The 24,805-nt window shown below is 37.7% G+C and overlaps 1 protein-coding gene across 3 annotated transcripts in view; it reads left to right on the top strand.

Moving 5' to 3' along the window:
- VPS41 (VPS41 subunit of HOPS complex) overlaps positions 1-24,805 on the top strand; it is a 190,678-nt gene that overhangs the window by 42,078 nt on the left and 123,795 nt on the right. For all 3 annotated transcript variants that reach the window (XM_017661346.3, XM_073239066.1, XM_073239067.1), the window contains exons 3-4: positions 1,528-1,635; positions 7,435-7,512. In XM_017661346.3, coding sequence (XP_017516835.2) covers positions 1,528-1,635; positions 7,435-7,512 — 186 coding nt within the window. The remainder of the gene's footprint in view (positions 1-1,527; positions 1,636-7,434; positions 7,513-24,805) is intronic.

Genomic DNA, 24,805 nt, shown 5'->3' with positions numbered 1-24,805 from the left:
TTTTCATTTTTTGAGGCATTCTGTTTAGCCTTTTAGCCTCACACCACATATAGCTTTGGAAATTGGAAGTTGTCTTACGGGAAAAAGTGGCTGTATAACAAGCTCACTTCTCTGCCTCTCTCTTCCACTGGGATCTTAGCCCCTTGAGTCTTCAGTTTTGTCACTTTATCCTCACGAGTTCCCAAAGATTTGCTGTTTTCCCTACCCTCAGCAGTGGCCATGTTCCCTGCCAGAGCTTGGGTTCTCAGCCTCTGGTCCTGCACCCAGAATTGGTAAATACCTCCAGGAAGATTGGCTCTCAAATGCCAGCTCACCTCTCCATAGTTTCTCCACTGCCACGGAATTATAGCCCTTCTAGTTCAGGTTGCCTCACAGACAGCCTGATTGGTGCTTCAGACTGATGTTGCCACATATTTCATTCAGCCTTTCTAGTTATTCTGGGTGGGAGCATTAATGTGCTTCAAGCTACTCAAATGTCAGCTGGAAGGTGAAGACTGTACACTTATATATATATACTTATTTTCAAAGGGAATGTCAGTGAGTAGATTATTTTGTGAACTTACATTTTGGCCAGCTTTATCTTACCACAGTTGTCAGTACATGTACATTTTTTGGTTTCTCATTACATACTGAAAATACTCTCATTACATAATCTTACTACATAAGATTGTACTACAAATAAAATCTTTTTCTGAATCATTGTAATACTTCATATAACTATCCTTGATTTATTAATTCATGGTCATTATAGTCAATGTAGATTCCTAACTTTATTCCATAACTATGAAGATTAAGGATATCATGTGATGCTCTATCAACAGTGAACTTAGTAATAATACATATGAAACAATTAAGAAAATTTTAATGCCTAATAGATTTATTTATATGAGAGTAAATATATTTTCTAACATAAGCTAAATAAGTAATGATCATGGTTTATCAGTTTTTTAAATATTACACTCTTTTTATCTGAAGGATAGGATATATTTTGCTTTATATAAAATTTCCAATTTTCTTCAGTTTTTTAAATTTTATTTTTCTAATTAAAATGAGATATTCTCAAATCTGATAAAAATATTTATAATCTTGAAATACAAAATTCATGTTTTGGAGGTTTATTATATTCCTATGTTTTACATCCATGCAGTCACACAAGTATATGCCCGCACAGCTCTTATTGGCATATGTCTGCATAGTGGGCCAATTCTGTGACTATGTACTCTAACATGCCAGAGTTAATTACTGTCAACAGTAGGTAGGTATAGTCCTATTTTCAGTTTTTGAAGTCATTCTGCCAGTGAAGTTGTAGCAGTTGATATACTGAATTGGAAGAATGAATCATGCAGATCTTAACCTCTAGCCACAGCTGTCTATAATCATTGAGGGAACCATCTCTGGTACATGTGTTAATAACACCACAAATGGGTTGTTAAAATAAATGTGTTTTAATACATGTGTTTTGACAGTCTTTGACTATTTCAAGTAAGTCCAGGACAGCCGTCATTTTCTTTTTTTTTTTTCATGCAGGAAGAAGAGAGTGAAGAGGAACCCAAACTGAAGTATGAAAGGCTTTCCAATGGGGTGACGGAAATACTTCAGAAGGATGCAGCTAGCTGCATGACTGTCCATGACAAGGTAAGGTAGCTATTGTGGAGGATTCCTCTGTGAGCTGTTGCTAATGTAAATTTGTTTATATATGGAAATCTTGACACTTTTAGTGGTGTTTTTTTACAGTAATTGTGTCTCCCTGCCACTCCACTCCTCTTCTTCACCAACAAAAAGTCAAAACAAACCCCCAAAATATTATATATATGTATTAGGCCCACACACACCACATTCCAAGAGTGTAGCAAGTATAATTTAGACGATGATGAATGTGAAAGATTAATTGCAAGTGGTTCTTGCAAACTCTGTCATTTAATTCCTCAAATCTTTAGTAATAGAACTGGAAAGTATTAAGATTAGAAATAGTGTGGAGCTCAGTGCTTTCTTAAGAATAGGAGAGATTATGTTAGAGGCATTAATAGTCTGTAGAAAGGCCCCCAGATGATCGTGTATATACTATATGAATGGATTGCTATATTCCACCTTTGGGTCTTTCCTGTACCAAAGCTCTTACCAACTTTCTGAGTCCAGGCTGAGTACTGTACAGCACCCTTACTCAGCCTGTTCTTGGACCAAGCAAATTGTGTCCTAAGTGGAGTGTTGGTGGCCAGGCAGTTTCAGCCATTGCTCTCTTCTTCCCCGTGAGCCCTGTGTGGGGAGCCTTGTCTCTCCACAAAAGCAAATGCCCATCCGTGGTCTACCTCCTGGCTTTATCCTGTGTTACCAGCAGTGCTGCCTCTTCCTCCTCCTCCTCACCTTCCTTTTTACTTGTAATTCACTCCTTTGTGAACAGATTCCTGTATTTACTCAGTATGTTAATAGAGCGTTTGCTCTCTCTTGTTCTGCTGGAAGCCCACTCCTTTGAGGCACATGCTATTTGGCAGCACCATGTGCCCCTCCCATTGCTGCCATCTCCTAATCTCCTTGTCACTTTTCTTTGTTCACTAACGACCAACCTTGCCATTCTTCAACCTGCCTGCCAGTGTCCCTTATCTCTGCCTTGTTCATCTCTCTACCACCATACCAAGGCCATGCTCTCAATGGTGTCAGTACCTGTTGGGGAGTCCTTCAATGCACTCTATGTTGACCCCTTTTATCCATCAAACTTTTGTGTTAATTTTTCCCACTGACCCTGTTCTGTGACTTTGTGGAGTCCTGATCTCTAATCCATCCTTTGTTTTCCTTTTATTTTCGGTCTCTATCAAAATGTTAACTATCCTAATTCCACCAGCATCTGCAGTTCTCTTACATCTCTTTCCTTTGTTGTGCCCATCAAGCCACTAAAAATGCTGTTACTTATTTGTCCTTCATCAGCTCCTTCAGTCCTCAATCTTCCTTCTCAACCACTGTATCTTCACTCTCAGAGGATGGAGTCATTTCTGTCTAATTAAGAAAACAGAGTCTCTCAAGCATGATCGGTCTCCATTCCTGAACCCATGTCCAACTCCTTTGAATCTGTGCCCATCCTTCCCCACTGGAGGAATTCTTCCTGCTCAAAGATCTTTTCATCCACTTTTTTCTTCACCTCATCACATTTCCTTTTCTCTTAGTGATACCTGCTATCATGGAACAGACCTAGCTGTAGCCCCACGTGACCACTAATCTTTCTGTCTCTGCAGATTTGCCTAAGTGGGATATTTCATATAAATGGAATAATAAGTTGTCTGGTCTCTTGTGTCTGGCTTCTTTTATGTAGCATAATGCTTTTGAGGTACCCGGGATGCGTACACCATTCCTCTTTATTGCTGATCCAGCAGTATTCCATTGTGTGGGCGTACTATAGCTTGCCCATCCCTTTCCTCGTTCATGGACATTTTGCTGCTTTCAAAACTGTGGATCTCACCTTCCTCTAAAAACTTCTTTATCATGATACCATTCTTTCATTATTTTCTTGATCATTTCTGTTATTCCTTCTGGCTCTTTCACTCTTCACCTTCAGTTTTTTTTTTTTACCTTTCCCTTACACATTAGTTTTTCCAGGATTTGGTCCATTGACCACCTTTCTTCTTAATTTGTACTTTTCTTGATTTTAAATTTCATAATTTATATGACCACCTACCTACACACTGATGCTCCCTAGACAGATGTGCTTATTTATCCAGGTGCCTCTTAAATAATTTTACCTTTTCTTCTGTTTTTATCTGGAACTCAGCATATCCATAAAGAGCTCATCTTCTTTTCCCTGTAACCAGAATGATCTCTTGAAAAATACAGATTTTAAAACCCTTGTATGATTTTCATCATCTGCTAAATAAAGTCTGAGCTCCTTACTGTGGTGTGTAAGCCCCTCTGAGGTCTTGCCGTCTTGTGTACTTGGCCTTATGTCTCCTACTTTCTGCTGTAAGCTTGGTGCCCTAGCAGCAACGCTTGGCTGTGTTTACTCACAGCACCCCTTCTGCCTGGATTCCACCTCCATCTCACCTGCTTGAATCTACCCCCATCCCAAGCGCCTTTTCTTGTATTTAGTTCAGGCACTTGTCATTTCTCCCTGGAACTAATGCATACACTGTGAACAGATCTGTTTTTGTTCAGATTTGTTTTCACTCTGGTCCATGCATAACACTTCTTTTCACTAATCTTCCAGAAATTCAAATCTGGCCATATGATCCTTCCTAGAATTCTTTATTGGCTTCCTGGTGTCTTCATGGTTTGGGCTCTCCCCACCTCCTTCTACTTTCCTATCTTTCATCTCTCCATAAATATTCAAATGCCTGCTATTAACCAACCTTTGCAGCTTCATTGCCTGTCTCCTCCCCTGGGCAGGAACTGGATGCTCTTGCCACATAAAGCTATTTGTAATTTCTTGACTTAATCCTGCTTGTTTTGTGACTCCATGTCTTTGGGGAAGTAGTTCCCACTCTAGCTAACATGGTCTTTACCACAAGTCTGCCCACCTGCCTCAGTACCTGGAATGGGCGAATCTCTGTTAACTCCTTCCCAGTTCAGCTCTGACATTCCATAGGGTCTTAGAGATATTTCTGTTTTAAGCATAGACTTTCAATTAATTTTAACTAATCAGTTTTTTTATATCCACCTTCCTCCTCATACCATCACCCTTTTGAGTCACATTTGCTTATTGTCTAAGCATATTATTGGTGCATCTCGTGTGTTTGTTGAAGGAGCTTTGAATAGATGAAATGGAGAACAAAGTTTGCCTGCTTAGAGGTCATACTTACTCACACCATACTTAAACCAACTTGGCCAAGGAGTCTGACAGCGGGAACTGTAGTCAATGCTCACTTCTAGAACATGCCCTCTTCGTCTGAGGCCCTTGTTTCTGACCCACCAGAGGGCACTTTAGCTCTTAATTCTGGCCCTAACTCTGCCACTCATAAACTGTTTCTCCCAGGGCTTATTTAATCATGTGTAATTAAAGGCACATTTTGCCCTAATGCCCTGAATAATGTAAAACACTATTCAAAATGTAGCTGACCACATTTGAACTGTGCTCCTTGTTTCCTTTGTGGTATCCAAAGGACTACTTATTATATCTTCTACTTGCTTACTTACAAAAGGTCCAGTCATTCAAAGTAAAAGTGGTTACGCTTGGGGGAGGTTCAGAAGGACTGGATGCCCAGTCTGATAGCTTATGAAATGAGTCTAGCTTCTCTAATTAAACATGAACGGAGCTAATTAAATTATATTTATTCTTTGCCCCTTCTGGATCTTAAGCACTCTCAGGTTAAGAAAAAACATTTAATAGTTAAAAAGCTCAAGGCTTTTAGTGACTGGAAAGAGTCACATTTAAAGGATTTGTGTCCGATTTTGCTTTTTTTTTTTTTTTTTTTCGTATTTTAAGTAGTTGAAAGCATTAGCAAATCTAAGCATGACCCATCACTAACTGATAATTTTTTAAGATCTACACAATTGGCTTATCAAACTGTTTTTTAAGAGTGCATGAAGTTATTCATTTTTAAAAGGGAGCACCAGCCACTTATCTAAGGTAAATGATAAAATGATTTTGTAAACAAAGGGTAGCTGATCATATAAATTACTGCATTTTTCCCCCCAAGTGTCCTGAAGTAACTATAGTTTTAGGTTAAAACTGTAAAATCAAAACAATTATTTTGTGTTTCCTTTCTATCTTAAATATCAAATGATTAAAGCTAGTAAGTTTGAAAGAACAAAGAAAAAAAAGGGAAGGAATTAATATTTGGGTAAAGTATCCTGCATAGAACCTTTAAAGCATTGATAACAAAATATAATCAGCAGTTCAAGAATGACCTTCACAGAGGTATATGAGAATGACCCAGTATTAAAGCATTTTAAGTACCCAAGCCCCCTCAGTTTTCTAAGAGCCTAAATGCAGTATTTATGAGGAGAATCAATACCGTTGAGTACTTGGGGTGCAGTGAGCTCTTAGGACTCATTCTTTTCCCATGGAAAGCCTCAAAATGAAGGGAGTATGGTTTGTTTTTAGTTTTTTATTCAAATATTGTCAGAGTGTCACTGTGGAGAGAAAATACAATCATGTGAGTTATCTTAGTTCTGATTAGAATGTTCTTGTGCTCTGGTGGCAACATCCGGTTGGGTTTAAATATTCAGGCTAATTTCCCCCTAGAATTACTCTTGGCCCTCCCTGTCCAGGCCCAGGTCTCTTGTTTGCAGCGGGCTTGCTGTCTGCCCTGGATGGGTAATCGGCATGGCAGCCAGTGCATTGGAGCAGACCTGCGCTGTGGAATCGTCATACCTAGTTATGTCTGCACACCTGATGTTTTATTAACCAGTATTGATTTTTTTACCCGGGGGACTTTCTTCTTCCTCAAAAAAGGCAACCTTGCAGGAGTGAAAGGCATTGCAGGGGATGAATCTCTAATGAACTCCTTCTTTCCCTTTTTGTGACTTCTCTTTAATGTAGCTTCATATTCTAAGTGAACTGCAGTTTCATTTTTAAGCAATTCCATCTTGATAAATACTTTCAAATCATGACTTTTTGTAAGGTTATTTTTTAAAGATTATGTTGCTGGACTGAAATGCTTAGTAGTGCCTGCAAATTTGAGCATTTCATTATAGGTTGCAATGAAGCATGCTCACATGCAATGAAATACAGAGAATTTGGAACTATTTGAGTAATGCTTAGAGACATAAAAAGGAAGAAAAATCTCATGTCATGTTGCAGGTTTACCTAAACAAATAGGGTAAAGTTCAAAGAATTAAAGGAACAATGAGAGTTATGAACTGGTTGCATATCAGAAGATAAATTTGTAGCTCAGCACTTACTTTGTGACAAAGAGATTTTCTTTTGCATTAGAATAATAAACATTTACTACTCAGTAGTCTACATTAACTTTTATAGAGGCATTCTAATGCCAACTGACTAGTACTAAGGACATCTGAGTTTCTTTGTCTCTCAATATGGTATGCATTTTCCTTTCTGAAAAATAAGACTTTATTGTTTGTGCATGTGTGTATGTATGTTGAACTTAAGTGATCACACAGATTTACACATTTGCCATAAATTAAGGGAAGTTGCTTTATCAGTCTCTCCGACTTTGAGTTCAAGCGTAGGCCGGGCATGCTTTCACAGCTGCGTTTTAATCTGCTGCCTCAGTCTGCCAGGCGTTGTGCACAGGCCGCATACACACCATTAGTTGTCAGTAGATGACGGTCCTCATGAATCATTCTGACAGCTGGCTTGCACTATCACAATAAAAGAGGCCCTGTTCTGGTTTTCCCTGAAGCTGGAAACAAGCCTTCTTCAAGGAATGAGTATCTTCCAAGGGCGCAGATCACTTATGCATTGAAGAGTCTTGACTTTGAAAGTGTTTTTTGGTACTAATTGTATATTAATGATACATTAATAAACTGACCCCTCTGTTTTTCTTATAGTTTTTGGCACTGGGCACACATTATGGCAAGGTTTACTTACTTGATATCCAGGGGAACATCACTCAGAAGTTTGATGTAGTAAGTATTCAGTATAAAATAATTGATTAGCTGAACTTCATGCTAAAAATTTGTGATTAAAAATACTTAGTTTTAGCAGTTTGTTTTAATAGCATAAAGAAAGAATCTTTGTCAATTAAATCAGAGTGTTTACAGCATAACTGAATTTTATGGTATATGCTAACAATTTTGAAGGTAAACTTACACAAAAAGGTGTGTGTGTCTATATTATATCTATTTTGATATATTCAAATACAAATATTTTGATTATTATGTATTTTGACTGGATATCTTTTATAAATCAGACTCTTTAAAATACTGTTTCTGTAAATCCATTTAATTGTAATTTTTTGGTTGACTATAGTCATCCATTTGGCTTTTAACGGGGGTATTTAGAATACTCCTGTGTGTGTTCTTTTCAAAATTTTAAGTGTGGACTGTCTAGGTGATTTGTTATTAAAAGAAAAAATACTGCTTTTAGTAAGTGAATAATAGTGCAAGTTACATACTTGGGGGTGGGGAGGGTGTGGAATACTGAAAGTGTGAACCCCCCCTCATTTGGTGACTAATGTCAATTGTGAACACATGGCCCATCATCTTCTCCAGATGCCAGATGTAATTGAAAATTGATTGATCACTGTTCTCGTTTAGTTTATCTCTTCTAAATATATAAAGCTAATATTTTATGTGAATGTTTTGATGCTTGGACTCTAAAGAGATTATATTGATTGACAGCAAAGAGCCTGACTTTTTAATTTTTAATCGTGATTTGGAATCATTGAGGATGAGGGAAATGTTGAATTTAAAGCTTAGTTTGGTGTTTAAGACAGACCTCGAAAATATCAAGAGCAACCATGATTTGTGTGAATGTGAACATTTGGAGTGGAAAAGGTGATCATTTTAGAGGGCAACTATTACTTTTTTGAGGAAAGTATCAACACTTGTTGAGAGATCCATCAAAGGAAAGGGTACTGGGGTAGTTTGTAAAGGAGACCACAGTTTCTAAAACTGGCACATTGTGTATGAAAGGAAAAGGGTTGCTTGTTTGCTTAGAAGAAACTGAACCACTGAGTGATGGCAGAATCTTTGGACAGTCCAGGAAGGGAGTTACACTCTCTAATCATACTGATACATCAGGCAAACTGTGGGTTCCTGTTTTGCTTCAGCATCCCCTTCAGCAAGAGGAATATGCTTTGACTCTCCTTCATCAGTCTTCTGGACAATGAATACCCTATCATGATGACTTAAGCATTTGATTTTTTAATTACCATCCATTGAAGTGTGTGGCTGGTGCAGGGAGAACTCTTGTGATGTTACCCATAATCTCATCTTTAAAAAAACAAAAAACTTGCTTGTATGGTCTCTGAAATTTCCTGCTCCAGTTCAGGGATTCTGTGACACTTGGCTTCTAAGTAAATCACTTAAGTATTGTATAGAAATTACAGTGTTTGATTGCCAAGGTTCATGGTAATGGAACACCCTTTTGGTTCCATTACCAAAAGGGAAACCAAGAAAAATACTGTAGGAATTTATTCATGTGTTTCTTCAATCATTTATTCCTGTGTCTGCTTAGTACAAGGCTTTAGTTACATCTTCTCTGATTTCAGTTTTATGTCAAGAATATTCTGCACCTGTTTCCAGGTAATTTATGGCATTATCCCTAATTTTGCCCACACCGTTGTTCAGTTCTTGTTTTCAGTCTTCCCTATATGACATCTTTGAAATGAAGTACTCTGTAGCTTTGCACTTTTTTTTTTTTTTTGGCAGGAGAGGAAAATAGTTTGGTGCTATTTTTGTTTACCTTACCCAAGAATTTGGTAGTCTTTTTTTCATGAGGCCCTGCCTTATTCACTATCATTACCATATCAGGTATATGAGTATCAAGTGATGAGTTTCAGATTGTCATCATCTTTTGAGCGGAGCTTTACTCTTCTACTTCACATCTCTGAGTTTTTTTCCCTTATTGTTTTATTTTCCTGTCTCAGATAATGGATTGCTTTGTGGGGCTCTGTAGAATTCCTCTTAATTCTTCTGTATCATTCCTCAATTCTAAAAACAGTGTTATGACTTGAATTTGCTAGTTTTCCTTTAATGGTTGCCATACTGAATCAAGAACTGTATTCTTCATTAAAAATGCAGTGTAAGTGAAACAGGTAATTTTAAGGATTAATGAATAAACACCCTTGACTTTTAGTTTTCACTTCTAGGTAAAAATAATTTAAGCGAATTAAAATTAGGTAAAATAGTAATACCTATGTTTGCATAATATTTTTTTGTTTTCCCAAGAAATATCTCTTCAACCCATTCTTCAAATTTTGGATTCTAGTTGGTAAAGTCATAAAACAGCAGTTCAAAACCCTTAACTGATTTTGTTTGGCAGAAGGTGGGGACATCAGATTCTCTATTTTAAAAAGGTTTCCCAAGTGATTCTGCTATTTGAGCTGGGATGGAATCTTTGCACTAGTGGCTGTCTAACTTTACTTTAAATATATGTGATATAAAGGAAGAAATAATAAATTCTGCATGTTGAATAAAGTTATTTGTCTTCCCATTAATATTTCAGGAGATTTATTATTTGGCCTGTAGTTCCACTCCTAGATACATATTTGAGGAGAATTTATGCAGTGCTTATGTCCACAAAAAGACATAAAAGAAGAGTTTTATAGTGACTTAATTCATAATAACCCCGAACTAGAAACAACCCAAATGTTTTTCAGTAGTAGAATGGATAAGTAAATTGTGGTGTTTTCTTTGCAGTTGAAAAGAACAAACTATTATCAATACATTAACAACATAGATGAATTTCACAGATTTAATGTTCAGTCAAAGAAGCTAGACACAAATGCATAGATGTTGTATGATTCCTTTTATATGATGGTCAAGAAAAAGTAAAACTAAATTATGATGATAAATGTCAAATAATTATTTGATCAAGGAGAGGGCATGGGAGACTCTCCTGGGGTGCTAGTAATGTCTCCATCTGGGTGGTCTCCTAGGTGTATGCATATGTAAAAATCCCTGAGCTGTATACTTGAGATTCATGCACTTTATTCTATGTGAGTTTTACACCTCAATAATGTATATGGTCACACATACAGAAATACCTATATATGTGTGTGTCTCTGATTGACCTTGAGTAAAGCTCATATTATCCTTTGCTGTTAAGCAGCCCTTTCCTCCACTTACTTGAAAATACCAGCAAATTTCCCAGGTTGATGTCCTGTTCCCAGGTCTTTATATATAAATGAATCATGCCACTGTGATAATTCCTTTCCTGTATATTCTTCTACAATTATATATAAAGTGATAGGATTTTGTACTATCCAACCTTCTATATGACTGCTGTTCAGTTGATCAGGAGTGAAAAACACTAATACATTATTTTGCATGTTAATATTCAGGTTTCAATATACTTGAAAGAATATTCAGCTTGTATGTTAATTAAAATGCTTTAGCTATGTGTTTTTTAAAGATTATTTCTAGATAAATTTTATGTTAATTCAGACAACTGATAAAGTTCACTTTGACTTAACTAAGTAAAATGAACATAGGCCTATTTTCTCATACAGGTGCTCCAGTTGCTAAGAAAATTGCCTTCCTTAATATAGATCATGCTGCATTCTCCTGAATAATGGCTGTCTTAATTGCTTACACCATGTGTAACATATGATTTCAAAATCCTTAGAGGATCTCAAATTCCTTCTAAATTCCCACACAGTATTTATGCTCATATAATGCCATTAATCATAATAGCTTCCACTTTCCTTAAGCATATTAATTTAAGGCTTACTAATTAGGAGTACTTACTTTGAAGCAATGAGCAAATTATTTTGGAGCATGATTCCGTATGTTTTAAATCTTTGTTCATTTAAGTGTGCTAAGAGGGAGAGGAAAGAGCTCCTCTGACCAAACATAAATTTCTGCTGTTTATCTTTATGTGTTTTTCTTTCTTAGCTAGAAATAGAAAATGACAAGGCTTTGCTGTCCTGGTGCCTTGGTAGGAGGACATACATACCTATAAAATGGATGGTTACAAAAGGAAAGGGATAAGAAAACAAAATGAAACAGAACGGGCTTTTTACATGCATTTTTATGGGTATTTTATATTAAGATAAATGCTAAATTTTTGAAATAAATTCTCCTTATGGAAGCAGTGGGTTCAGGATTCTCTCTGAATTCCACATACCAGGGTCTATTGCTATTTTCATTCCTGTTTTTTTGATTTTGGATTAAATTAACACACTCTATTCCATCCTGCTGATCTTTGGTACTTCCTCACGTTCATATGCTATTAAAATCCCAGATGTCCATCAAAACGTAACTAGCTCACACCACAGTGTTTTAACACCCCCCTAATAGGTCTCTTCACTTCTCTTTCTCCTCCCCGCCCACCAGTCTAATCACTGTGTCTCTGAGAACACTGAGTGGCTCCTCACGACTTTCCAAAACAGGCCTAACTCTCACTATTCATTCAAGACCCTGATTTGGTCATAGGACCCACGCCCACCTTGCCTGTCTTAGTGCCCATCTTAGTGTCAGTTCTTCCCTCCCCAGCTGTTCTGGTCCACTCACCATTTTCTGAGTATCGCCTCAGACATCCTTGCTTCCAAGCTGTTAATCACATCTTTCTGGAATGTCTCTCCTCCATTAGTTCCATGCTTGCCCTGGATTATTGTCCAGGGGTCCTCTTTCCCCTGCTCTCCTGTGTTAACTCCTGCACCCTCAGTGCCCCACTGTGGACTGGCCCCTCACAGGGTCGCACCCAGCTTCACATTCATATGGAAGGTCCAGGAGGGCCGGGGCCTGGCTTCCGCCCTACTGCTCTCCTCTTCTCTCCCTATCTTACTTACTCTGGGACTGTTAGGCACTCAGTAAGCATATAATGTCTTCTTGAAAACGTACCCATGGCACTGATTATTTTTGTCATTCCTTAACCTCTTAGAAGGGCCTCCGGGAATCAGACCTCTGCTCTTCTGTGTATTATCCACCCCTCAGCTCACCACTGGGATTTATATTTAGGAATTTTTATATTGAGGTCTGAGCTGTAACTCCTACTTTTGGAAAGTGACCCTTCTGTTCAGCAGTACTTATGAAGTTTTCAATGTACAGTCAGGCTTTTCCCAGTTGCTGTGGGTAGTTCATAGTCATCAACGTTTAGAAGATGACGTGACTTTAGAGATCATTTTAGGTTGAAAGGTGCAAAGTAAGGAGGCCTGAGGGAGGCTGGGCTTGAGCTGCTTGGATTCCATGTTCCCTGCCTACTGACTGGCCTCCTCATCTGGTTCATTCTGGATGTCTCTCACATATCAGACATTCTAATTAGGTCATTTCCCTTTCCTAAGATTAAAAAGATGCTTTGCAGCTGGTTCCTGGCTTGTGCCTGACCGTGGCTTCCTGTCCATCTCTGGGCTTTGGGACTCGGCCTTTTGGATCGCACTTGGCCTTCCTCTCTTCTTTGGCTTTGAGGGATTCATCTCTAATGTGGATCAGCCCCTCTATTCTTTTTGCTGGGTATTGATATATAAATGTTGTTTGCAGTATCATCTCTATTTTTATGTTTCAGCAAAAGAAATGCTTATCTTCGCTCTCATTTCTCTTTGCCAACATAGTCCTGAAAACGTAGTGTTCCTTTAATCTTCTTAGACTGCATTTTTAATATTCACACACACCTCTTTATCCTTCACATGATACAATCAGCTGCTTCTCTCATAACCACCACTTCTTGAACATACAGTACTTTTGTTGGATTATTCCATTCTCTGCATAGAAGGCAAGCTTCCTGAAGGCAGTTTCTATGTAATTTTTCTCTGCCTCCTTAGTGCTCCACCTGAAAACCAAAAATAGTGAGAAACTGATAGAAGTTGGCTGAACTAATAGCTCCAAATCTATAAAGTTCCATATATTTGGATTATTTTCCAGATAATTAGGGTTTTATACCTTACTTTCCATTTCAGCATTCTTGTGTGTACATTATGGGAAGTCATAGGGACATGACCATTTCCTTGAGAGTTAATACAGGTACCATACATTAATTATTACCCTGAAGAGCCTAGTCATTTTGGGCTCATTGATAATATGATCAAGATAATGTTGGGGTAACTGTTCATGAAAAGAACCCTTGGAACAAATCTAAAACCTTGCACTATCCTTAAACAAGGAAACTCTCATCTCCTATTGGTTTCATGGCACTTGCTTATCAACCTGAAGCAAACCCTATCTGTAGGAGCTATTTCAGATGTGGGACCATTACTTAGGAAGCATGGTGTTTGTCTTTTGATATTGTCAAAGTGGCACATTGTTGGCTCAAATGTGCCAGTGTCTGTAATGCCTAAGACTGATTGACAGGTTTCAGACTCTTAGGTGTTTAAAGAATCTGTTTTCTATGTATGGATTTAGTATTTTGAATGATAAGAAATGTGCCAAAGGAGTTGAGAATTGCTTAAATGGAAATCTTTCTGATGCCAAGGAAAGTCATATTTTCCATTTTCTGCATTTTTTTCTTAAATAATCTCCAGTTTGTGGATTACGTGTTTATTGGTAGCTTGATAACTTTGGTAACATCTTTGCACAGAGGTGGCTAAGAAAATATGCCCAGCTTTAAGGCTGCTTCTCTCATTTAGGAAAGTGTCTGGCTTACAGAAAGTTGTAATATCTGACCTTTTAGTGGTAACTGCATTTGGGCAAATAGCCTCTTTAAAAGCTAACGTGTAAAGTATTTCTTCACTGAATAAAATTACTCTGGTATTTCCTACATTTCAAAGTCAGGGTTGTAGTTTTAATTTTGGGGGGGACATGACTACAAACTGGGTAGTAGACTGGGGCCTTATTGTAGGAAACCCTGTAAACTCTATTCTGTAACAGAGGGGATCCTCAGTTCTGGTCCTTTTTTCTTTGGGGGTCAGGTACTTACCATAAAGTGAGTACATGAAAAAGCTTATAAACATGTGAAAACTCCAGAGGAGGGATTAACTCTGCAAGTGGGAGAAAGTGAAATTTGAGGTGAATTCTGAAGGATGAATGAGCGTTTTCTTTTTTATTCTTAGATCGGGTCTGGACATGGTGAGGCATTCTTCATATAAAACAAGGAATTGGAAAGGACAAGAAACATTTATCAGAGACTTTTTGCCTATGTATACATTTTGTTTTTTCCGCTAGAATCTTGAGAATAGGGGAGTGGAGAGGGAAAAATAGATGGTGAGATGCAACGAGATAGACTTCCTCAGCAGGTTTGGCAGAAGGATCCAAGAGAAAAGAAATGGAGTGGTCTCATGCATGTGTTCCTGGCGACTAACTGTGGAGTTTACGGTGTTTAGGGAACTGAATGAAACTATTACAGTGATGGTAAATCAGATGTCATGGACCAGAAGGCAGGGGCTTTTGGGTATGAGTAAGGTATAGGTGTCTGGATAATAACAAATAATTTATATTGAGTTTATGGTATATTCCTTCTTAACCTAAACAGACGTTTTCTATTTGAGTAGCTTTGTTTTATTAGCCTTCTCTAGAAATTATTTCTTTTGCTCTAATTCCAAAATATTTTTCATTTGATGGAACTGTGATTATGTTATGGAAATGGGAAGTTAAAGGAAATTTTGTTCATCTATCCACCCAAGACAAGAACTTCTTTCACAGCATTCTTGTCATTTCCTGGACCAGTCCTTACTTTATACGTCTAGTGAGAATAAATTCATTACTTCCAAGGGCAGCTAACAGTCTAAACACTAGCTTTTGTTAGTTTAATTGATAGCAAGGAAAAAAATCATATTAAAAATAAGTAAAATGGAATAATACATAATATTAAATACCTCTTAGAATGGCTAAAATTACATAGACTGGTCATACCAGGTGTTGGTGAGGATATGGAAAAACTAGAACTCTCATATACTACTGGTGGAAATGTAAAATTGTATAACCACTTTGGAAAACAGTTTTTCAGTTTTTTGAAACTTTATACATACACATATTACATGATCCAGCCATTCCACTCTTAGGAATTGAAAGCATATGCTGTTACAAAGACTTGTATATGAATGTTCATATCAAATATAATGTTTTATTTATAATAGCTCTGGAGTGGAAACAATTTATATGTATGTACATCTACAGGGGAACAGGTAAACAAAATGTGGTATATTCATACAGTGGCATTCTATGCATCAGTAAAAAGGAATGAATGGACTATTGATATATGCTATAACATGGATAAATTTCAAATCTATCATGTTAAGTGAAGGAAGCAAGACTCAAAAGACTATATATTGTATGGCTGCATTTATGCAAAATTCTACAAGATGAAAACAAATCTATAGTGACAGAAAGCCAATTATGCAAAATTCTATTCAAACAAATCTGTAGTGACAGAAAGGTTCCTGACAGATGGGCAGAGGATTTATAAAGTGGCATGAGGAAACTTCCCGGGTTGATAGATAAAATATTCACTATATTGATTGTGGTAAAGGTTTTTATGAGTTCATACATATGTCAAAACTTAAATTTACACTTTAAATATCTGCAGTCTATTGTATGTCAGTTATATCTCAATAAGGCTGTTAAAGAATAATAACAATAAAAAAGACAAGCTACAGAAAAAAAGGAATAACATATTCCTGGAGGTGATGTTTCCACATAAAAATACTTGGGTTATTTGCATCTATGTTACCCCAAACTGTTGGGCATTCTGGCACTATATGGAGTGGGGTCTAGATTATCTAATTAGTGGTTTCTTTGGTCTTTCTTTAAATTGTGAGTCAAAAAACAAATTCATTAAAAATTTTTCACTTTTTGCTTGTTTTCTGACCAATAAAATATAGTTAGAGAAGACACACAACATTCAGTTTACATGAGAGAGGGAAGAATTTTACCCATATTATTAATATCTTTTCCTGTTTTGGTCCTGTATTTGTCTAATGTGTTCTGTATTGTATATCCCTTTTCGGAGGGGCTCCACCGTTTATAGAAATAATATAGTGAATGGAATAACTGGACAGGAAGGACTCACTTTAGGTTTCCCCATAGCCCAGGCACTCTGTTTCAGGCTGAAAAATGGGTTTGTTTGAAATAATGGAATGGGCAGCTGCTGCACTAAGTTTGCAGAAGTCTACCAGACTCCTCTCATTAGATTTCCTAGAAGAGTTTCATCTCAGAGGGAGAAAATTAAATGCTCTGTGAGCTCGTCTAAAAGTCTGATTCCATTTTACTTTATTGGAAAAAACTTAATATATTACTCAGGGCATTTTGGCTACTCAGTGACAGAAATCCAACTCATTCAGGCTTAACCAACAGTGGGATTTACTGGCTCCTGTTGTTGTGGAGTAAAGTTGAAGTGAGGCTTCAGGGCTCAGTGTCCTAGCGTACCCGGTCTCCGGGATCGGCTCCTTTCCTCGTGGTCAGCCCACAGCTGAGGGCTGAGGTCATGGCACGTGAGTGAGATGGGACTCCTTCCTCAGTAACTCTGGCAAAAACCTGCCAAGAGGGACTTCGACGGGCCTGGTTGGGGTTGTTGTAGGTGATTTGGTAGGATACTCTGACCAGTCTTGAGTTAGGAGTGGGAATTAGGGGTGGGGGGTGTGACCCATTCTAACCATATAGAATCAGTTTCTTAAAGCAAAAAGCAAGTCTGTTACTGCCTGGTGTGTCCAGGAACTAACTTTCCAGTGTCCTGTACACTTAACAAATGATGCTAAATCCAGGGGTAATACTGGGATGAAGATCCTTGGGTAGGCTGGGACTCTTGCGACTGATGATTTCCTTTGAACAAATTCTTTTAGGTGAAATCATTAGGTCAGGTGCTGAGAACATTTTTAAAGTTTTGCTGTAGATTGCTGCATTTCACTGCACCCAGGTCATACAAAATTATATTTCCACCAGTGCCGTAGGAGGTTATGTCAATATATCTTGTCTGTTCTCATTCCAAAATCCTTTGCTACTTAGCTTTCTAGAAAATGGGAATTTACTGATTTAGTTTGTATTTTTCTGATTACTAATGTTTACTCTTTTGAGAAGAGTAAGTTCATATACTCTGTCAGTATGTGGGTACAGTTCTAAATTGATTTGCAATTAAAAAGTTCATTGTTGACAAGCAAAAATAACTGATCAGGGTGGCTCGTGTGATGGTTCAAAATCACAGGTCAGCAGCAAGTCAAATGTAACACTGGCAGATCAATCTTTTTCTTATTTAATGAAACACTGATGATTTACTTTTAGGACAATATACATTTTCACTCTAAATTAGTACTTTAAAAATGAACTTTGTTGTCTTTGTTTACTTATTTTGATGACGTTCTAAGAGCTATGATCATAAAGTATTTGTAGCAAATTTTAACAGTATATATTTCTGTTAAAATATTACTTCTATAAAGCACTCTTATAGATCACTGAGGAAAGCAAAAACAACCCGGAGATAAACTGGACAAAAAATCTGAACAGGAAGTTTTCAGGTGGAGAACCCCAAATGTTTCTAATAGCCATATGAAGAGATGCCCAATTTCTATAAATATTATGGAATAATCAGGGAAATGTGAAATTATCTCAACAATTAGATAGCATTTCACACCCATCAGTTTGACAAAATATTGAAAAATCTGATCAATACCAGACACTAGACACTGGTGGTAGCCCTGCGATTGGATGCTCTCTTCCAGTGGCAGAGGGCATAGAGTCTGGACACATCTCCTTGTTGGAAGAGTGGCATCTGTCTTCTAGTCTGTGGTTTATCTTTTAATTCCTCCTTTATGGTATTTTCCCTTGTTAAGAGGCTTTTTATTTGAAAAAAATAAATATATATCAATCTTCTAATAAATGATTTGTATTTTCTATGTCTTCTGAGGGAAAATATTTTGGTCCTAAAAAGTTCATAAATCCTGCATTTTCTTGCAAAAGTTTTAAAGTCTTAACTTTTTGCAGTTAAGTCTTCATTATTCCTCAAGACAAAAATGTTCACTGTACCATGAGAAGCAGGCAGGATTTATTCCTTGATATCATGATGGAAGTTTTTGCCTTGCCAGAAAAAAAAAATTACACAAATTGTCTCCTGAACCTACTGATTTCCCATATTCTTTCCTTAGCCCTCCTTCATTGCATTATGGGAAATCCAGCTACACTGGAATGAATATAGAACAAGAGGTGCTGATGGGATGATTGGTGATGAAGGTGACAGGGCAGTAATGCCAGGAGAAGTGTGGCTGGCCAGGTTCTGGAGTTGGCAGTCTGTGGTCCTGAGATGGGAGTTGAACACTTTGGCACTGTGGCTGTAAGCCAGGCTCAGGGTCAGACTCCTGCCTTCCAGCCCTTTTACCACTTTCATTAGTTTGGGCAGGTTACTTAACGTCTCTTTCACCTTCTTTGGCTATATAATGGGGAGTATAGATAGTCACTGATTGATGTGATCATTTTGAGGATTGAGATATACATGTAAAATATGTAGTTCAATGTTCATTAAATGTCAACCATTATGAAGAATGGGATCAAGCCAAGAGCCTCATTGTATTTATGATCATCCCTGAAAGAGAGCTGTTATTTTCATTCACTTGTGTGGTTAACTTTGTAAAAATGCTCTTTGTGTCTAGACAGGCAAACTTGGGAGGGAGGGAAGGGAGGCAGGAAGAAAAAAAAGGAGAAAGAAGGGAAGAAGAAAGAGAAACTTCTGGGCCTAGCCATTCTTACAAACTGATTTGGCTGCCTGCTCCATCAGATCCTTTGTTTATTTGGTGTTTTAAGAACTTGCTCACTTATGTCACTAGGCTCTGTGAAATGGTTCCCAGAACCTGTCTAGGGTGTGAACTTCAGGAATTCTTTTTTAGTGTAGATTCACTGCAACTTGGTTTGCAATGTGCTTCTTTTGAGAACTGCTGAGAGATGACAGTCTACTTGGAAAATGACTATGGGAAATTGACAAAGCAGTGATTTTATAATGCTCATATGGAGAGCATTATAACAGTAATTTCTGCCATAAAAGTGCAGCTTAATTTGGGAAGTTTTTAATGGTCTCTCTTCATTTTATGCCAGAAAAATAAGGTAGGCATTTTGTATTTGATTAATAACTTGGTCTCAGTTACTTAAACTGTTTGCCCTGCCTTTACTTCCTCAAATGTTTTTAAATAAATAGACTGTATTAGCATTGCTGCTGCTATTGTAAATTATATAAATAAAAGCGAGAAAAATAAGTAAGAACATCTTTACTCCTAACAGATTTTTCCTTTATCAACTGACGGTGTCATGAACTCACATATTGGGAAATTAAGCAAGGGTGTCTGGGCGCTGTGAGATGTTCACATAGCTCCTCAGATGTCATAGATTTGCACTGTGTTTGGCTTCTGGAGCTGCTTTTATTTGTGGAGTTTGTCCTCAGAGGTGTGGCAGAGTAGATACTTAGTACTTGGGCAACCTAAGGAGTAGCTCTCTAAGACTTAATTTTTAAAGAATAGCAATATGCATATTATTCCCTTTCCAGTATATGGTTTTAAGGATGACAGTCCCATTTCTGTTGCATTAATTCTTACAGGAAAAATATATGCTCTAGGATAATGTTCTCTGGGGAAAAAAGAGATCTTTGTTTTCTGGAATTGTAGTGTTGGAACCCAATAGGCTAGCAACCCTGGGGGCAGTGACCAGCTGCAAGAGGACACCTTATTCACGGTGTCTGCCTTCAAGCCAAACTTGTTTGGGTAATAAAACATCAGTATTTATTTCTGTGATAAATTATTATTCGAAATAATTGATACAAGTTGGGATGGATGATGCTGGAAACATCTGAGTTGTGAATTACCACAGGGACAGAAGGGACACACCGCACCTTCTCACTGAGGCTGCCCCCCCCCCCCCCGCCCACAGCACTAAACTGCCCCCAGCAAAGTCCTGCCTGATAATTAGACTGTGTATCTTTTGTAAATCCTTGTTTCTTTATCAGTGGGATCTATCAAGCCAGACAAAATAAAGTCTCTTTTTGAATCTAAATAGTATAACAAAGAAACACTCAGACTTTGCCTGACTGCAGAGACGGCAAATATGCATCATGCCTTCAGAAGGCCCCTTTTCTTCTGCTCCTCAGTGTTTACGCCCATCTTTGTGATGTTTGTCCATCACCGTGTGCCTCAGTTATTCCCTGAATATCCCCTAGTTTCTTCTCCTTGCTCTTTCTTTCACTCATTCTTTATATTGCCACCACCCTTGTTCAAGTCTTTATTGAATCTCACCCAGTTTATTGCAGTGAATCCCAACTGATCTTCTCCCTGTGTCTCTCCTAATCCCTCCTTCACACAGCTGCCCAAGTAATCTTCCCAAAGGCCTGCTGGGATTTTGTTACTCTGTTCCCTGAAAACACTCAAGTGCCTCCTTGATGCCTGTGGAATGAAGCAGAGCCTGTGGCCCCCAGTGCTCCCGTGGCCTGGGCTACAGTGTTCTCCCTCATCACAGTCTGCACTGTAACCCACCTTGTCTTCAGCTCTTGCTGTAATTTGCCTTTGGAAATGCTCAGTGTCCCACCATCTTTGTGGCACTTTTCTTGATGACCCCATGCAGAATATGTATTTTAAAATGATTCATTCAATGATTGCTTCTTATTCATTCAGCAAACATTCTGTAAGGACAGGCAAGGGATATAAAGAATACCGAAACACTGCCCCTATACTCAGGTCAAAGCATTTGTGGAGCGAGTCATACAAACAATGATCTGTAATGTAATGTGTTAAAGTAGAAAACAGAAGTATTACAACATACTGGGATCACAGACTCTGTGTACACAAACACTTCGAAGGCAGGCATTATTTGTCCATTTTTTGTTTAATCCTCTGTATCATGTAAGGTTTTTGGTAATATTAGTTGCTCCTTTGTTAAATGTGTCTGTTAGTAAATTTTTCTTCTGCTCTATTCCCATGCAATACTCTAGTGACTGCTTTTCTCTGGTGACTCTGCTTCCCTTTTCCTGTCATTCCTTTCTTTGTATCTTTGTTGATGCATGTGTAAGTGAGGAAAATATTGACTCAGTTTGAGAACAAATTATTTTCATCATACTTCACATATCATATTTTACCATTTGGAACACTGCTTATTGTATTTCTTTTCAGGCCATTTATGAATGGAACAAATGTTTATTCTTTTAACAATAGTTTTCCACTAAAACAGTCTGTTTTATAATAGCGTCACAACCCAGCACAGTGTCTGGTACCTGGCAGGTGCTCAGCAGTTCTTTTAGAATGGATACTAGGGAGAGAAATTTTGTTGGTGCCTTATGCTGTTGCTCCCACTGATTTACTTAGAAGTTCCTCACTCACCTGCCTAATTTACTACTGTACACGACCATCCAAGGCGTAGTACGGAGACTTCTCCAAAATGTCTACTCTGAACTGTTAAGCTAATGGGCATTTCAAGCTCTGGGGAAAATGGGCCCTGAATCCAATTTGTTCTTCATCCATTTCTGCAGAGCACAACTGCAGGCTTGGAGCATCTCCAAAGGGTCACTGTCTTAAACATGAATAGTGTTTTAGTGATTTGCAAGCATCATAAGGTCAAGGGCCACATTTACCATGTTCACCATGTGCATCTGGCATCCAGCACAGTCTCTGGCATGTGAATAAAGAGGAAATGTGGACTGAAAGCCTGATTTTACCTTTCACTGAAGCAGTGTTTCAGTCAGTATCCTGATTGTGAATAGCTGTCTTGAGTGTCATGTGCAAGCCAACCTCCTGCCAGTGTCTGCGGGGATGTGACAGGCACCGGCAGAGGATGAAGTTTAACAAAAGGAAAACAGCTCTAGAAATCAGCAGTATGCTACCTTCTTAGCGGACAATCCCTTCCAAATCCTTCCTGTGCTTTTAAAGGTTGTTAGGATTTAGAAAACGAACATCTATCCAGTAAGTCCTGTGCAGGCCCAGAGGCTGTTCTGTGCCCCTGCCTCCGCTGAGGTTGTCCAGTCCAAGCCTTTCACCAGTCAGCCATGCACAAGGGCTGTGGTGCAGGCACCAGGCAGGGCAGCAGCCTGGGGTTTGAGGGGTTAGATGAGGTTGCAAATGTTGTTCTAAGGTTACAGTTTCTAGGTCATGGCCCATATGCTCTCACTGGGGAGGTGGTTAAAAACCTTTGATTAGAGGATACTTTTAAAAGTTGGAAAAAAAGGTATTGAGGGATGTTTTGATGAATAGCAAACACTGATTTATAATTAGCCTTAAAATGCAGAAACTTGAAGCTTAAGCATTAGAACAGTAATGACACAATGAATGGGTGAAATTATTTTCTTTTCAGACAAGGCAACTCTTCCTCAAAACTTCTTTCCATTCTTGTTCCCAGACGATTTGTATTTCTTTTAGGTTATTTTCAAGATGTTAGAGTTTAAATCAAGGATATTCATTTCCTAATAGGATAATTTTATTTTTTGATCACTAGAATGGAAGTTAAATTAAATGGCTAATTAGAGATATTTAACACATTTATTTTTCCTATAGAATATTTGTTAAGGCTATCTGGAAATACATGTAGACAGTGTGTACTCTGTTCCTTGAAGTAATCATTTGATATTTAATCATATTAATCTTATTAGCAACAAGGGAAAGCTATGATGAACCATAAAGCTACTTGAAGCACTACAGCCAGTTTGAAATCACTGTGAGGGGAGTTATACGTGGTTCAATTGGCTGTGGTATTTGGGGAGTATTTTTGAGCTCTTGTGTTAAGAATGCAACAGCCATCACCTCAAATAACAGATATGATTGTTTCATATTATTAAAATAACAATATCGATATATTCAATTTTTCAGCTAACATGTAAGTTAATAAATGCTTTTCACTTAGAAATCAGCTTTGCTTATATAAATAAGTTAGTCCTTTTTTTTAGAATATGCGATTTAATTTTTAAGCTTTATTGCAACTATCGTTGATATATAATGTTATGTAAGTTTAAGGTCTACAATGCAGTGATTTGATATATATATGTATTTGTAAACCACAGTTGGATTAGTTAATACATCCTTCGTAATTACCACATAATTACCAATTTGTTGTCATTGTTATGGTGAGAACATTAAAGCTCTCCTCTTGTTGTAACTTTCAAGTATATAGTACAATAGTGGTAACTATAGTCACCATGCCTATATTAGATCCCCTGAACTTCCTCATCTTATAACTTGAAGTTTGTACTCTTTAACCAGCATGTCTCCATTCCTAATCATCCGCCCCCCACCCCCAGCTCCAATCCCCTGCAACTGCAATTTTACTCTGTTTCTGAGTTGTGTGTTTTTAGATCGCACACATAAGTGAGATCAGTGCAGTATTTGTCTTTCTCTGTCTTACTTACTTCACTTTGCATAATGCCCTTAAGGTCCATCTCTATGGTCATAAATGGTAGGATTTCCTTCTCTATTATGGCTGAATAATATTCCATAAATATACACTACCTTGTCTTTATCCAGTCATCTCTCGATGGACGCATAGGGTGTTTCCATGTCTTGGGTATTGTGAATATGGCTACAGTGGAGTACAGGTACCTCTTTAAGACCCTGATTTCATTTCCTTTGGATATGTATCCAGAAGTGAGACTGCTAGAGCTCATGGTATTTGTACTTTTAATTTTTTGAGGACTCTCTGTACTGTTTTCCATAGTGACTACACAAGTGTACATTCCTACCAACAGTAACCAGGGTTCCATTTCCTCATCAGCATTTATCTCTGATCTTTTTGAAAATAGCCATCCTAACCAATGTGATGTGACAGATTATTGTACTTTTGATTTGAATTTTCCTGTTGATTAGTGATGTCGAGCACCTTTTCATGTACTTGTTGGTCCTTTTTAGGTCTCCTTTGGAAAAATAGCTATTCAAGTCCTCTGTTTGTTTTTAAATTGGATTGTTTTCTTGCTATTTATTTGTATGAATTCCTTACATATTTCGGATTTTAACCCTTTATCAGATATATGGTTTGCAAATGTTTTCTTCCTTTCTTTAGACTTCCTTTTCATTTTGTTTACCATTTCTTTTGCTGTGTATAAGCTTTTTAGTTTGATGTAGTCCCACTTGTTGATTTTCAGTTTTGTTACTTGGGTTTTTGGTGTCATAGTCAAAAAATCACTGCCAAAACTGATGTGAAGGAGCTTTCCCCCTGTTTTCTTCTAGGAGTTTTACAGTTTCAGACCTTACCTTTAGGTCTTTAATTTATTTCAAGTAAATTTTTTTGAGTGGGGTAAGTTTCATTATTTTACACATGAATATCCAGTTTTCCCACCATTTTTTAAAAGCTGTTCTTTCCCTATTGAGTGTTTATGGCTCCATTGTCAAATACTGGTTAACCATACATGCAAGGATTTTTTTCTGGGCTATTGATTCTGTTCCAC

Source organism: Manis javanica, chromosome 6 (genome assembly GCF_040802235.1).
Source record: "Manis javanica isolate MJ-LG chromosome 6, MJ_LKY, whole genome shotgun sequence".
Lineage (NCBI taxonomy): Eukaryota > Metazoa > Chordata > Mammalia > Pholidota > Manidae > Manis > Manis javanica.
Note: the sequence above shows the minus strand (reverse complement) of the source record. Positions and strands in the feature narration are given on the sequence as shown.